Raw genomic sequence first — 14,831 nt, forward strand, 5'->3', positions numbered from 1 at the left:
CCCAGCACCCCATAAAAGATTTTAATCTTCATATATAACAAAGTTCACTCTCTTAATTCCCTCCTTACTTCCTTTCTTCCCTTTCTTTCCCTTCTTAGTTCTGACCTATACTCTATTTTTTATATGTACACATATATATACATACACACATACATATAGTTTGTTGTCATTTTTATTATTGTTACATCTCTTCATCTCTCTGTCTGTTTTGTAGTTGTTCTGCAAATTTTTGTGCTTTTTTCCGGATCCGAGAATAGTTTGCTTTGCTGCCCCGGGATAACTATTTTAAGTACCGCTGGGTATTTTAACATAAATTTATAACCTTTTTTCCATAGCTGCATTGAACTCCTTCTTCTTCTTCAGGAGTTCAAAACTTATATCTGGATAGAAAAAAAATTTTTGACCCTTGTATTCCAATGGTTTTTTTGTCTTCTCTTATTTTTTTCATTGCCTTCTCCAATATATTTTCTCTTGTTGTATATCTTAGGAATTTTACTAGAATGGATCTTGTTTTTTGTTGTGGTTGTGGTTTAGGGGCTAATGTTCTGTGTGCCCTTTCTATTTCCATTTCTTCCTGTAATTCTGGTCTTCCTAGGACCCTGGGGATCTACTCTTTTAAAAATTCTTTCATATTTTTGCCTTCTTCATCTTCCTTAAGGCCCACCATCTTTATATTGTTTCGTCTATTATAATTTTCCATTATATCTATCTTCTGAGCTAACAGCTCCTGTGTCTCTTTAACTTTTTTATCAGATTCTTCTAATTTCTTTTTTAAGTCATCTACTTCCATTTCTATGGCTGTTTCTCGTTCTTCCACCTTGTCTACTCTTTTTCCTATATCTGTCATGATCATCTCTAATCTATTCACTTTTTCTTCTGTACTTTTTATTCTTCTTTTTATTTCACTGAATTCTTGTGTCTGCCATTCTTTTACTGTTTCCATATATTCTTTAAAAAAAATATATATCCATGTACTTGCCCTTCCCTTTATCTTCCATTTCTCTGTGTTCTCCCTCTTCTTCTTCTGGGTCCACTCCAGGATCTGTGTCTTTTACCTCTGTCTCTTCCGGTTTCCTTGTTGGGTTGTTTATTTTATTTTGTTGGGTATTTTTGTTCTTCTTATTTTTATTAAAAGTGTCTTGGTGTTGGTCTTCTTCCTCTGGGTTGGTCATCTGTTGTTTCTTTGATTTCTTATTTTTATTCTCTTCCTTCTTGTTCTCGTTATTTTCTATGTTTTCTTCTTGCTGTTGTGTTGTAGTTGTCTGTTTCAGCTGTGGAGATTTCAGCTGGTCCCCCCTCCCGTCAGTGTTATTTTTGTCTTGCGCGGTTGCGCACTTTTGTTTGGCTCCGTTAGCCATTTTTGTAGTCCCGAGTTCGGAGCTTCCACTGACCTCAGGGAGCGGGCTTCTCTCTCCACGGTGGGCCTCCTCGTACCGGTAAGGCCTTCACCTTCCTCCTCCGACGTCCTTCCTTCTTCTTTTCTTCCCGTTGTTTTTGGTTTTTCTTTCTTCGCTGCCATTTTCTCCACACTTTAACTTTCACTTTGTTATGGTTTTTATGTTAGTGACTTAGTTTTTTTTCTATCTTTTGTTTACTTTTCTGGAGAGGGCTGGAGTTCCCCTACCGGCCACTACTCCATCACGTGACTCCTCCCCTAGATCCTGATCAATGTATTATAGCCTTATATTGGAACAAAATTAATCATGCATAATTATAACATAATTAACCTTTATGTACAGCACAGTATGAGCCCTTCAACCCCTATTGTTGTTGTGCGACCTATATAAACCTTTATATGAGACTGAGGGAAAGTGCTGGCAATAAATAGCAATAGCGGACAATTTTTAAACAGTGTGGGAAAGTTGGTAACAAAATCGCATACAATTTATACAGCGTGGGAAAGTTGGTAGCACTATCATGTTCTTTGGCTTGGCTTCGCAGACAAAGATTTATGGAGGGGTATGTCCACGTCTGCTGCAGGCTCGTTGGTGACTGACAAGTCTGATGCGGGACAGGCAGGCATGGTTGCAGCGGTTGCAAGGGAAAATTGGTTGGTTGGGGTTGGGTGTTGGATTTTTCCTCCTTTGTCTTTTGTCAGTGAGGTGGGCTCTGCGGTCTTCTTCAAAGGAGGTGGCTGCCCGCCGAACTGTGAGGCACCAAGATGCACGGTTGGAGGTGTTATCAGCCCACTGGTGGTGGTCAATGTGGCAGGCACCCAGAGATTTCTTTAAGCATTCCTTGTACCTCTTCTTTGGTGCACCTCTATCTCGGTAGCCAGTGGAGAGCTCACCATATAACACGATCTTGGGAAGGTGATGGTCCTCCATTCTGGAGACATGATCCACCCAGCGCAGTTGGGTCTTTAGCAGCGTGGATTCGATGCTTGCGGACTCTGCCAGCTTGAGTACTTCGATGTTGGTGATGAAGTCACTTCAATGAATGTTGGGGATGGAGTGGAGACAGCGCTGATGGAAGCGTTCTAGGAGGCATAGGTGATGCCAGCAGAGGACCCGTAATTCGGAGCCGAACAGCACTATCGTGTACAATTTATAAATACCCCACGCTGTTTAAAAATTGCCCGCTATTGCTATTTATTTCCTCTCTCCCTCTCCCCGTCTCTCCCTCTCCCCTTCTCTCCCCTCCCCCCCCCACCCCCCCACTGATAGATTCCCATGGCAAAGTTTATACCTTCATTTTAATCTTTTCTTCCTTCATGGTCCTGCACTCATGAAAAAACTTGGGTCATTTCAATCCCACGATGCAATTACGTGTTTCACACTCGCCTAATTATAACGCCAGCATCTGCAGATGTCAGGGATTATAACCATATAACCATTTACAGCACAGAAACAGGCCAGTTTGGCCCTTCTAGTCCATGCCGAACATCTTCTCCCACCTAATCTCACTGGCCCGCATTCGGCCCACACCTCTCCTATCCATATTCCTATCCAACCTTTCTGCCGGAAGCTCATTCCACACCTCCACCACCCTCTAAGTGAAGGAATTCCCCCTCATGTTTCCCCTAAATTTTTCACCTTTTACCCTCAATCCGTTCCCTTTTGTTTGAATCTCCCCCACTCCCAGTGGAAAAAGCCTGTCCACATTGACTCTATCGATCCCCCTTATAATTTTGAATACCTCAATCAAATCACCCCTCAACCTTCTAAGTTCCAGGGAATAAAGTCCTGGCCTGCTCAACCTTTCCCTCTAACTCAAACCTTGAAACCCCGGCAACATTCTTGTAAATCTCCTCTGCACTCTCTCTCTATTCTGTTTATATCCTTCCTGTAATTCGGTGACCAAAACTGGACACAATATTCAAAATTTGGCCTCACCAATGCCTTATACAACTTCAACTCCTGTGTTCTATTCTGTGATTTATGAAAGCCAACATACCAAATGCCTTTGTCACCACCACATGTGATTGTACTAGGGGTTGAGGCCATCAATCCCAGCCATGAGGAGATGTCATCTGATGCTGGTGTTGAGCACTCTAGACACTTTAAAGGCTGATTTGCGGTTAATTCCTGGGATAACTTGCAAGTCTGAAAGGGTCTTAAGAAAAGCAAATTGTTTTACCCAGTTGGCCAATACTCTTCTCTCTCAATCACCAATCGTCACCCCTCGCCCTGCCTCTCCTCCAGTGAGCTGCATTTCATCAGTATTTGGACCTGTTAACTGATATCCTGTTGTTCAGAAACACGACTGCTGCATTTGGCTACATAGCTGGTGCCAGCATCCCATCGGCCTTTGAAACACTTTGGACATTATTGAAATTAATTGTTCATGCCATGTGCACAAAGATACAGTGGGAAAACTTGCATCAGCACATTTTCTTTTAACATTCTACCTTCTCTGCAAGACTGCTGTACAACCACGAGACAGCAACATTCAGGACCAGATGGATTCCATGCTGCACAATACTTGAGTCATAAAGCACGGGAGTAAGTCTGGGTCAGCCTTTGAAGGATCTCTCCATTTAGTCCCATTCCCTGTGCCGTGTAAAGTCGGCCATTTTGGAAGCAGTTCGCCAACATTCATCTCAGTCTTAGAAAGGAGATCACTAAGTTGGAAGGCGTGACGAGGAGGTACATAAGGACATTGCCAGCACTGGAGGGCTTGAGTCTGTTAAAAAAATGGCACTGCAGCTGGAGCTGCTATGACAGCAGTGCCGATGCTGGTGTGGACCCAGGAGAGCGGGGAGCGGAGGCACAGCATTACTCCGTAGGGTCCTACTGTCCGGTAGTGAATCGATGGCTCCATAAAGCCAGTTAAAGGAGTCATGTTTCTTTTTTAAACAAGTCTGTGCCCAAGGTAGCATGACAGCATACCATGAGGGGTGGCAGACTTCAGGGAAACACTGGACTGGTACAGAGCACCAGAAATAGGGAGACCACCCCGCCCACCCTGTTGAGAACGACCGGCCTGTGAGATGACCCACAGAAACAGGACGGCCAGATTAGTTTAGTATTTTAAAAAGCCTGCAGAATTCTGGAAAAAGGTCTTGTGGTCATATGACACCAAGATCAGAGTGATGGCAAAAGTGTGGAGGGGTAAAGGAACTGACCAAGATCCAAAGCGCACCACCTCAACTGTGAAACATGGTGAGGGGGGGGTGGTGTTATGGCCTGGGCATGTACAGCTGCCACAGATACAGACGCACTTACCTTCAGTGATAATGTAACTGCTGATGGCCGTAGCAAAATCAATTCTGAGGTGTACAGAAACATCTGCTCACGTTTGAACAAATGCCTCCAAACTCATTGGATGGAAGCTTCATCCTACAGCCTTCCATCTGCTGAAGAGAAAACATAAGGGGACATCTTTGGGTGGCACGATTGGTGGAAAGATTAGCCCAACGGCTTTACAGCACCAGCTGGGCCTGGGATCAAATCCCGCACTGCCTGTAAGGAATTTGTTCGTTCTCCCCATGTCTGCGTGGAATCCGGTTTCCTCCCACCCTTCAAAAACGTACTGGTGTGTAGGTTGATGGAGTGTAACTTGGGCAGCACGGACTTGTCGGGCCGAATTGGCTTGTTACAGTGCTGTATGTCTAATTTCTAAAAAAATAAACAAATAAAATGAGCCCCTGAAACCAGCAGGAGCTGAAGGTGGCTGCAGTAGATACCTGGCAGAGCATCACCAGAGAAGATTCTCAGCATCTGGTGAAGTCGATGAATCACAAACTTCTGGCAGTCATTGCCTGCGAGGGGTATGCAGCATGGCTAAACATGACTACTTTCATATATATACCATTGCTTTATCTCACATATTATGGTGTGCTGAAATAAAGGGACTATGTCTAAAAAGTAGTGTCATTTCTTCATGGTCTAAAGTAAAATGTATACTAAAATCCTTGAATAAAATCTGGAATGTGCACTTTAATTGGATGTGAATTGATTGATAACGAATTTAAAACTGTGGAGGACAGGGGCAAATAAAGAAAAAAATTCTGTACCAAAAGTTTGTATCTTTATCTCTTATGGACGCTATTCTGGAGCCTCTATTTCGATGCAATTTCAAAGGATCGCCAGCAGCTATAGTTTGTGAGGGGTCTGAGGAGATTCATTATGTCACCAAAGACTCTCAGACCAGTGTACCGTGGAGAGCGTTCTGGCTGGTTGCATCACTGCCTGGTACAGAGGTGCCAAATCTCAGGACAAGAATAAACTCCAGAGGGTTGCTAACTCAGCCTGGGTCATCACAGGCACCAGACTTCACTCCATCCAGGATATCAACATGAGGCAGTGTCTTAAAAAAGCAGCCTCTATCCTCAAAGACCCCCACTACCTAGGCTATGCTCTCTTCACTCTGCTGCCATCAGGAGAAAGATACAGGAGCCTGAAGTCGAGCACTCAGTGGCACAAGGACAGCTTCTTCCCCACTGCCATCAGATTCCTGAATAACCAATGAATCAAAGACACTGTCTGACTTTTTATGCACTATTATTTTTATTTATTGGAAGGTGGTTTATATGAATGTTTGCTCTGTGATGCTGCCGCAAAACCCCGAATTTCATGACAATAAGTCCTGATTCTTTGAGAGCAGCTGAGTTCCTCCAACATTTTTGTGTGTTTTTACTACAATCACAGTGACTACAGACTTCCATGTTTCACAGCAGGGTGGAGAAACATTCAAAAAATTTAAAGTTGCTTTGAATGGGGCAACTTGATGAAAAATGTCAACTATAATAACTTTCATTTATAAATCAATTCTTACATTTTTGTCACACCTTTCTTCAGAACATCTTAAAGTGCTGTGAAATAATTTTGTAATGCAGCAAACATGGTAGCCAGTTTGCTCAAAACTGTATGTAACTGCATGTAAGAAAGGCCAAGGGGCAGGTTTTTATTTTGAGAGAGAAGTATTGACCAATTGGAAGGATATGGACCCAATGCAGGCAAATGGGACCAGCCCAGAATGGTCAGCATGGATGACTTGGGCAGAAGAGCCTGTCCATGCTTCTATGACTCAGAAGCCCTTTTTGTGGTGTAACTGCGTATTAAAGCTGGCTCGACGATAAAGAAATAAAGGTGAATTTACCTTTTTATGGAGAAGGCCTACAACGATGATCCAGCATTGCCTTCATACTGAGCAACACCGGGGGATGTCCTCTGGAGTTGAGGGAAGCATGGGGGGGAGCACGAATGGTGCAGTAGCGCCCCCCCCCCCCGTTGCCGTGACCGTCAAACACACGCGCCTGTCAAATGCACACGCCAAGATGAGAAAGCAGCCTATACCCGAAATGGCGTCCAAAAGGCAGGTAAGAGCACTGGTGGAGATATGTTCAAGCAGTCTTAGGCAGATCTCCTGCGTGACGTTCACTGCCGAGGGCACATTCGGGATGTTAAAAATCGCGCTCCTGACGTCATCAGCCCACCCTTAGCAGCTGCTTTCAGCGGCATTGCTTTGATGGAGGAAGTGGCGTGACCTCGTTCCACCTCTGAGTGGACCAGTGATTCTCAACCTTTTTCTTTCCACTCACATCCCACTTTAAGTACTCCATATGCCATCGGTGCTCTGTGATTAGTAAGGAATTGCTTAAGATTGGATATAAGTGGAAAGGGAAGGTTGAGAACCATTGCTCAATTGTTCATGAAATATTTGACTTGAGAAAAATTGTCATTGGCCCCTTTCCTTTGTAGTTGTGAAACCGTGCACATAACGAGTCAATGAGGGACGATTAAAACAGTGATTCTCAACCTTCCCTTCCCACTCACATCCCACTTTAAGGAATCCTTTACTAATCACAGAGCACCAATGGCATAGAGATTACTTAAAGTGGGAAGAAAAAGGTTGAGAACCACTGATTTTAAACAGTCTGGGTCATTCTTCATATTTTTTTATTCCCCTGAGTATTTTTGTCCCATTTCCCTTCAAAGAAAGTGTGCTGCTTAGGTTGCGCAGAGACCAACAATAACTTCTGAAAGTCACAAAGACTACAATCAAGACCAAGAAAGGTTGCCTGGATAGATGGATAAATCATCCATTGGAAACGCCTCATTTCTTTTCAACTAAATCCCAGCTGCTTTGGTGAGCCACACGGAGCTTTAGCACAGGTGTGCAGGTTACCTGGCTTTTGTGAATTCTCTGTAACTGAGGGAGTGGCGTTTTCACCTGCCAGCCGCATTTGAGGATACTGTGCAGTGACAGTGATCTTATTGTCTGTAAAGTTACAAAGGGAAATGTGCAATCCAAAGTTGGCTTGGTGTCGGGGAGGCAGGGGGTAGTGATGGGAGGGGACCTGTCTAATCAGTAGTGTTCCACAGGGATTGGACTTGGAGCCCTTGTGGTTTGTGACAGATATCGTTGTAGGATATGAATGTAGGAGGTTTTTTTTTAATTTAGACATTCAGCACAGTATCAGGCCATTTTGTCCATGAGCCCGTGCTGCCCAATTATACCCAATTACCCTCCAACACCCCTGAACGTTGCAAACGGTGGGAGAAAACCAGAGCCCCCAGAGAAAACCCACAGAGATACAGGGAGAATGCACAAACTCTTTACAGACAGCACTGGATTGGAACACAGGTCCCAATTGCCGGGGCTATAACGGTGTTGCGCTGACCACTTTGCCAACCCTGCCGCCCTGATCGGTAAGTTTGCAGGTAGTGGGGTTGCATATAGCGAGGAAGGTTGCCTCAGAGCACGATTTAGTTCTGATAGAAAGATGGGCAGACCATTGGCAGATGGAATTTAATCCTGACAAGGGCGAGATGATACATTTTGGAAGTCAAATAGGGATTGGACATGGTAAGGAATATTGATGAGCAGAGAGATCTTGGGGATCAAGTTCTAATTCCCTGAAAATGGAGGAGAGCAATTAAAGCAATACATTCAAGTATATGCCGCAGTTTGGGACCACACCACCCTGTATGGGAAAATATTTTAACAATTAGAACGCATCCAATCCATGAGCAGGCTCCAAACCTTAACAAAAAAAGGGATAATTATTCATAAATTATATGTTCCCTAACGGGTTTAGGCTATTATTGAATTATACCAGATTGGTGAAAAGAAGATGGATCAATTTATTTATCTATGGAATTCTCAGTTATTACATAGTTATAATTTTCCTGTATTGATACATTTTCTTGAGTTATGGATAAATAAGAATGAACTTCCGTACCTAAAAGGTAAAATTTCGGCTAAGACACCTTTATTTCAAAACAAGCTTTTACCATTTAAGATCAATAATTGACTTTTGAAGTTATGGGAACAAAAAGGAGTGAAATTGGTAGAAGATTGTTATGAGGCAGGAAATTTTATTCCTTTTCAAAGAATGAGAGAGAAATTTGATGTACCTTTGAGTACTCTCTTCACTTATTATCAGGTCAAAGCTTTATTGTTAGATAATTTTGGGCATAACTTGTGCCTTCCAAGAAAATGTAAATTTGAGAGTTTAATTATTGATGGTGGTTGGAAAGGCTTTATATGGAACATGTATAATTTATTGCAGGTCAAAATACCCAAGCCAGATGTAGATAAGACTAGAGTGAAATGGGAGAAGGACTTCCGAATAGCCATCTCCCCAGATGACTGGATATTGATATATGAGGATAGGATGACTAAAATTGTGAATGTGAGATACAGATTGGTTTATTATAGTTTATCATTGTGGGTACCTGTTTGGATGCAATAAGAATTTCAATACATGTGTACTGTGATGGAATATTTAGGAGATAAATTGGTACATTTAGAGTAGGTTACATAATACACACATTTTAAAACAGATCTTATTTGAAATACTGAAGAATTCATATTAAGTGACTTTACAGAAACTATGGAGAATGCTATGCACATTTCACAAGTCAGTGCTAATTGAAATGATGTCATGAATGTTGTATTTAAAGTTAAAGTTTGATTCTGCTTTTATGTTTAAAGATAATTAAAAGCAACTTCTGTTTAAGTAACCAATTGTCATGGTGAATATCTATTGCTGCTGGGTTTTGGGGTCCTTTGGGCTCGTAACAGTACATTGTACAATGTGTATGCCAATAAATTCATTATCAAATATCATCATCTTCAGACATGGGAAAATTTAGAAAATAAGCATGCTTTAAGTTGTAGAGATGCTGTATGGAAATAAAAGACATTTTATTTGGAATGCCTTGGAAGTCATGAAACACACCATAAATACGTGGCCTTTTTGTCTTCCTGGCACAGGCTAATACATCACCAGCGACCCGGTTCGAATTCCATGCTATCTGTAAGGAGTCTGTAGGTTCTCCCCGGGTCTGCATGGGTTTTCCTCCTGTTGCTCTGGTTTCCTCCCACCCTACAAAAAATGCACAGGAATGTCGATGTATTGTTGGGGGGGTGCTTTGTTACTTCGTACAATGAGCACGAAGAATCAGGGTTTGGTGGCACATTAACATTTCATTCTTTCTTCACAGGTGTGAGATCTGCGGAGCGGTTTTCCACATTGAGTGCAAGTCAAGGAATGTTCCTTGCCCCCGCTGTGTGCACAGAGAACTGCGGAAGAAGCCTCGTTCTTTCTGGAGCAAACTCAACTTTGACGACAACTTTGAGCTTGGCAGTGCATTCGAGTTCCCTTATCCAGCCACCTGATGTCCAGGTTAGATTTAGGTCAGCATAGAATTCCCTGGCTAATCACTCAAGAAATAGAGTAGGCTGCACTCTGATCTCAATATACAGTATAATAGAAAAAACTGAGAGGATATTTTGTTTACAAACGTTAACAGGTCCAAATCTGGGAGTGAAAGTGCAGAGTGCAAGCAGCCCCCATCTCCACAATGTCCATCGTACTTCAGATGCACCCTCTGAGACCCTGTTGCTTTGTCTGTTATGTGCAATGCAGAAACCACCTCCTCCATCGAGACAAGGGGCGCGCTGAGTAAATAACCACAGATTTTCTTTCTTCCCCCAGAGGATATGCAGAAACCCCACCCCTTGGAACAAATTAGTGGGCTTATTCTGAGCTGGGTGCACCAGGGTCACTTTGCTCCAGTCGGGGTTTTGGATTGGGGGGGCATTTCTGGGCTGCAGCAGGACAATTTTTAATCCTGCCCAGCCCAACGATTGGGCAGAAAAAAGGAACGACATGTTGATCCCTTGTGCCATCTCTTCCTTGCCTTTGTAGAAGACGCATCGTTACCCCCAGAACTGGAGGCATAGGTACTCAAACTGCCGGTGTTAAGTTTGTCGTTCTACTTTAACAGTTGCCATCCTCTTCGCCTGCCAGCTGAGTATCACTGAAGAATATTAATTTTCCCCTAGTGCTTTTAAATTGTCTCAGATGCTCCACTGGTTAAAAGCTGCTCCAATTTTTTGTGAGTTTTATTCCAGTGCATACATTTTTGTTGTCGTTCCCACCCACAGTGGATGTAGGAGGAGGAAAGTGCATATATGTTTAGGTCAAGGGTCCCCAAACCTTTTAGATCATCAGTCCCCTTCATGGAATCCTTGATACCTCATAGACCTCCAGGCATCTGCAATAAATAAATAAATAATTGAGTAGCCATGCACTTGCCATATGCATTAGTGAGGGAAACTGTATACCATGTGCTTGGTGTCCAGGCCTCCCAGCAACAACCCCAAACTTTGTTCCACACCCCAATCGCCAAGTAACAAATCTGGAAATTAACCAATCAAGTGATTACAATAACAGTTAAAAAAAAACCTTTGCTTCTGCCCGGAAAAATGCCAAACAGAGCTGGGTCCAAGTCTTCACCATCGGCGATGGTGACTCCATTCTCAACATCAGGCGTGGTGCCATCTGCATTAAAGAAGTCGCCCCACTGCCCAGGTCCGCTCATTGCAGGAACCACAATCACATGTCGGCTGGGGGTGGGGTAGGGGGCACCAGTTCCCGGGACCTTGGGCAGAAGCAGAAACCTTGGGCTCCCGGGCAGGAGCAGGGACCTTGGGTTCCTGGACAGAAGCGGGACCTGCGGGCTCGCGGGCAGGAGTGGGGACCTCGGGCTCTCAGGCAGGAGCGGGGTCCTTGAACTCGTGGGCAGAAGCGGAACCCTCGGGCTCCTGGGCAGGAGTGGGGACCTCAGGCTCCTGGGTAGCAGCGGGGACCTCAGGCTCCTGGACAGGAGCGGAACCCTCAGGCTCCCGAGCAGGAGTGGGGACCTTGGACTCGCGGGCAGGAGCAGGGACCTCGGGCTCCCGGGCAGGAGTGAGGACCTCGGGCTCCCAAGTAGGAGCAGAACCCTTGGGCCCCCAGGCACAACCTCGGGCTCCTGGGCAGGAGTGGGGATCTCAGGCTCTACAATTCTTTCAACCCCAAAGTTCAATCGACCCTCCAGCGTTTATCAACCCCCCCCCCCCACCCGGCATTATTGACCCCTTGGATAGTCCCATCGGCCCCCCCCCCCCCCCACCAAGAGGTCGATATCGACCACTTTGGGGACTCCTAGTTTAGATTAACAGGGGGAAGAGCAATGCATTCAACATGGGGACTGACTAGGCCAGCTTGAATGCATCACAAGTTTTTGAGGACTTAAAGTATCTTATGGTCAAATAAAGCAAACTGAAGAGGGGAATTCCTTCTCACAGGGATCGATGAGATTTTCCAGCATCATGGCATTGAAGGGTCTTTGTGTCCGCTCTTTCACCTTCACACTTTCCAGAGTGATAATGCTTCATTTTTTCTACCCCTTGGCCTCTATCCCTTTCGGCATCCGGAGGGAAACTCTGAAGTGGGTTGAAATGGAAAGCAGGCGCAGTAAGCTTCTTCAGGTCTCAAATGAAGGGAAAAGCACGAAGTAAAAGCAGAAAATTCCAGAGATACTCAGCGCCATCTGTGGAAAAGGTTCTGATGTCGAGTTACCCACCTCTCTCCTCCGGCATCACCGCCTGATTGGCCGAATCAGTTTAGATTTCCACCAATCGTGATGCTTTGCTTCGTTAAGTAGGATCTCAAATAAGGGGAACTGGAGTAAAGTTAGCCCAAAAATGTTTAGCAGTGTTACCCACGCGACCAGTTTCCAACATCATTGGAGCACGTGGATTGAGTTTGTATTGACATCGTAAGTGAGAGGAATTGATTGGAGCAACAGTACAGTGTGAAGGGTACATTTGGATAGTAGATTATATCAACTGGGTGTGTGGGGAAGGGGGAAGTCACTTTAGCATTACTCAGGGGATAGATTTTTTTTAAGTCATCAAGGAATGTAGCAGTTAAACAAAGCCTGCAGGTGCTGGGGACAAGTGCAATATACAAACATGCTGGAGGTCATGGGGAGTAAGGGGTCACCAACATTTCAGGCCTGCACAAGGAAAAAACAGGCAGACAGCCGAATGAAAATGTCGGGGGGGCTCCATAAGAAGCCCATCTGCTTTTTACTCCGACCAGGCCTGAAATGTGAGTTACCATTTACTTCATATGAACGCAGTGGGTCCTGTGAGTTTCTCCAGCGTGCCTGCATGTGGCAGGGAATGCGGCGTACCTTCTGGGAAGCAGCGGGATTTCAGGAATACTTAAAAAGGAATGGATGAGCAGAGTGGGAGGGGGTGCATTTCTGTGGGATTGCGCTGTGGAGCATGCCGATGAGGCTCCCCGCAGCAAATACGAAATATTCCAGGTTTTGCTCGCCACCCCCCACCCCCCACCCACCAGCCACGTTTTGAGTTCCTGGCCGCATGCTGCCTCTGTCGGAACCACTGGGCCTCGTGGGGAGCTGTGTTGGGGGGAAATAGGGTTTCAGGAAGATTAAAATAATAATTTATAAAGAGAAGATGACTTGTATTTTTGCACATATTAGAAAGGGGGTGTTTTTTTTAGCCTACTTGGAGCAGAATAGTTAATTTAACCCAGGTGTTGTGTGCAACAGGCATGCTGCAAAGGTGTGATGTTGAGGAGACAATCTATGTCTATTATTTGAGAAAGATTCCCAGTTCTGAAACTGCACAAACCCTCCATTTGCTTTCATAGTGTGTATAAATATGTGCACCATGTATGGAGTGAAGCACCAAGGTCTGCAGGCGCTGTGATCACAGTGAAAACACACAAGAACCAGCAGCCTCGCAGCGTCCGAAGGAGGTGCAGATATCATCACCGATGTTTCAGGCCTGAACCCTTCAGTAATGTACCTTCACCTCGTGCGGACCCTGTGGGAACGGCTGAGTTCTCCTCCAGCATTTCTGTGAGGTGAGGTGAGCGCCGTCCCTCAAACTCTGCATCAAGCCTGACTGAGGGGAGCAAACAAATGCAGCTTGTTTTTGTTTTGTTTTGGCACCGTTTCCACACATCATGGCCCAAGGGTCCGGCTGAAACCCTGAGGGAGGATTGAACCTCATTAACAAGTCTACCTCCCTCAGACTCTACACGCCATCTCCTTCAGTCATTTGCAATATAAAAAACCCTTCTGATAACATTACTTGTAATCTCTCCAACCGTGACAAGATTTAACTTCTCATCAACACTTCAGCGCCAAAGTGTTTTGCAAAGATGTGTGGAAACTGCACCTGACACTCATGAACTGTTGTTGTCCTTCTAATACCTATTGCAATTGTAGAGCTCTCAACCTGAAGCCTGTGCTTTTATAATATTTATATTTATGAATATAAATGGGAAGAAACTATCCTCAGATTTTTTTTTGTACAGTTGGAAACTATAACGTTGCCTCAAAAATAATAAAGGCATGAAATTCTAATGCACTGCTAGTTTATATTGCTGTAAAATTAAGAAGCAAGTGCTATCATTCCTGGATCCAAAGGAATCTGATCTTAGTTACGGGAAGCTTGAAGGCCTTGGATGTCTTTAAGAATTTTATTGTACCAACTATGCAATCAAATGGCATGAAGGTGAGTAATCAATGGTTTTAAGATTTAGTACAGAACTGTCACATTGCATGAAATTGCCTGCTGGTGCCCCATATGGTAAGACGGTCGCTTAAGAGCTGGGATGAGAATTCTTTATTTTTTTTTAGAATGTGCTGTTCCAAATTCCACGCACCATCACCACAACGACATGTCTGTCCATTGCCTCATACACAGCCAAACCAAGGCTAATGGCAAATTGGAGGAACACCACCTTATATTTCATCTGGGCACTCTCCAACCAAATGTCATTAACATGGCCTTCTCCACTTTCTGATAGCACCCCCCCCCTCCCCTCAGAGTCTCTCACTTTACCCTCCAGCTCCCCACCCCTTCCCTCTCCCCCTCACCTCAGCTTTTTTTCTCTTTTACCCTCCTGCCCATTAGCCTGTGCTCCTACCCTTGCCCCTTCCTCCTTCCTCTCCTCTCCCCCTCCCCCCACCTCTTTATTCAGACACTTGTCTGGTTGTACTTGTACCTGAAGAAGGGCACGGGCCCTTCCCTTTACTTCCAATAGACATTGCGACCTGCTGAGTTTC

General features: G+C 44.5%; 1 protein-coding gene across 5 annotated transcripts in view; it reads left to right on the plus strand.

Moving 5' to 3' along the window:
• Positions 1-14,130, plus strand: part of plekhm3 (pleckstrin homology domain containing, family M, member 3) — a 183,779-nt gene extending 169,649 nt beyond the window's left edge. For all 5 annotated transcript variants that reach the window (XM_069933879.1, XM_069933878.1, XM_069933877.1 and 2 more), the window contains one exon: positions 9,897-14,130. In XM_069933879.1, coding sequence (XP_069789980.1) covers positions 9,897-10,071 — 175 coding nt within the window. In that variant the 3' untranslated portion in view covers positions 10,072-14,130. The remainder of the gene's footprint in view (positions 1-9,896) is intronic.
• Positions 14,131-14,831: the final 701 nt, after the last annotated feature.

The sequence above is a fragment of the Narcine bancroftii genome, chromosome 4, assembly GCF_036971445.1.
Source record: "Narcine bancroftii isolate sNarBan1 chromosome 4, sNarBan1.hap1, whole genome shotgun sequence".
Taxonomy (NCBI): Eukaryota; Metazoa; Chordata; class Chondrichthyes; order Torpediniformes; family Narcinidae; genus Narcine; species Narcine bancroftii.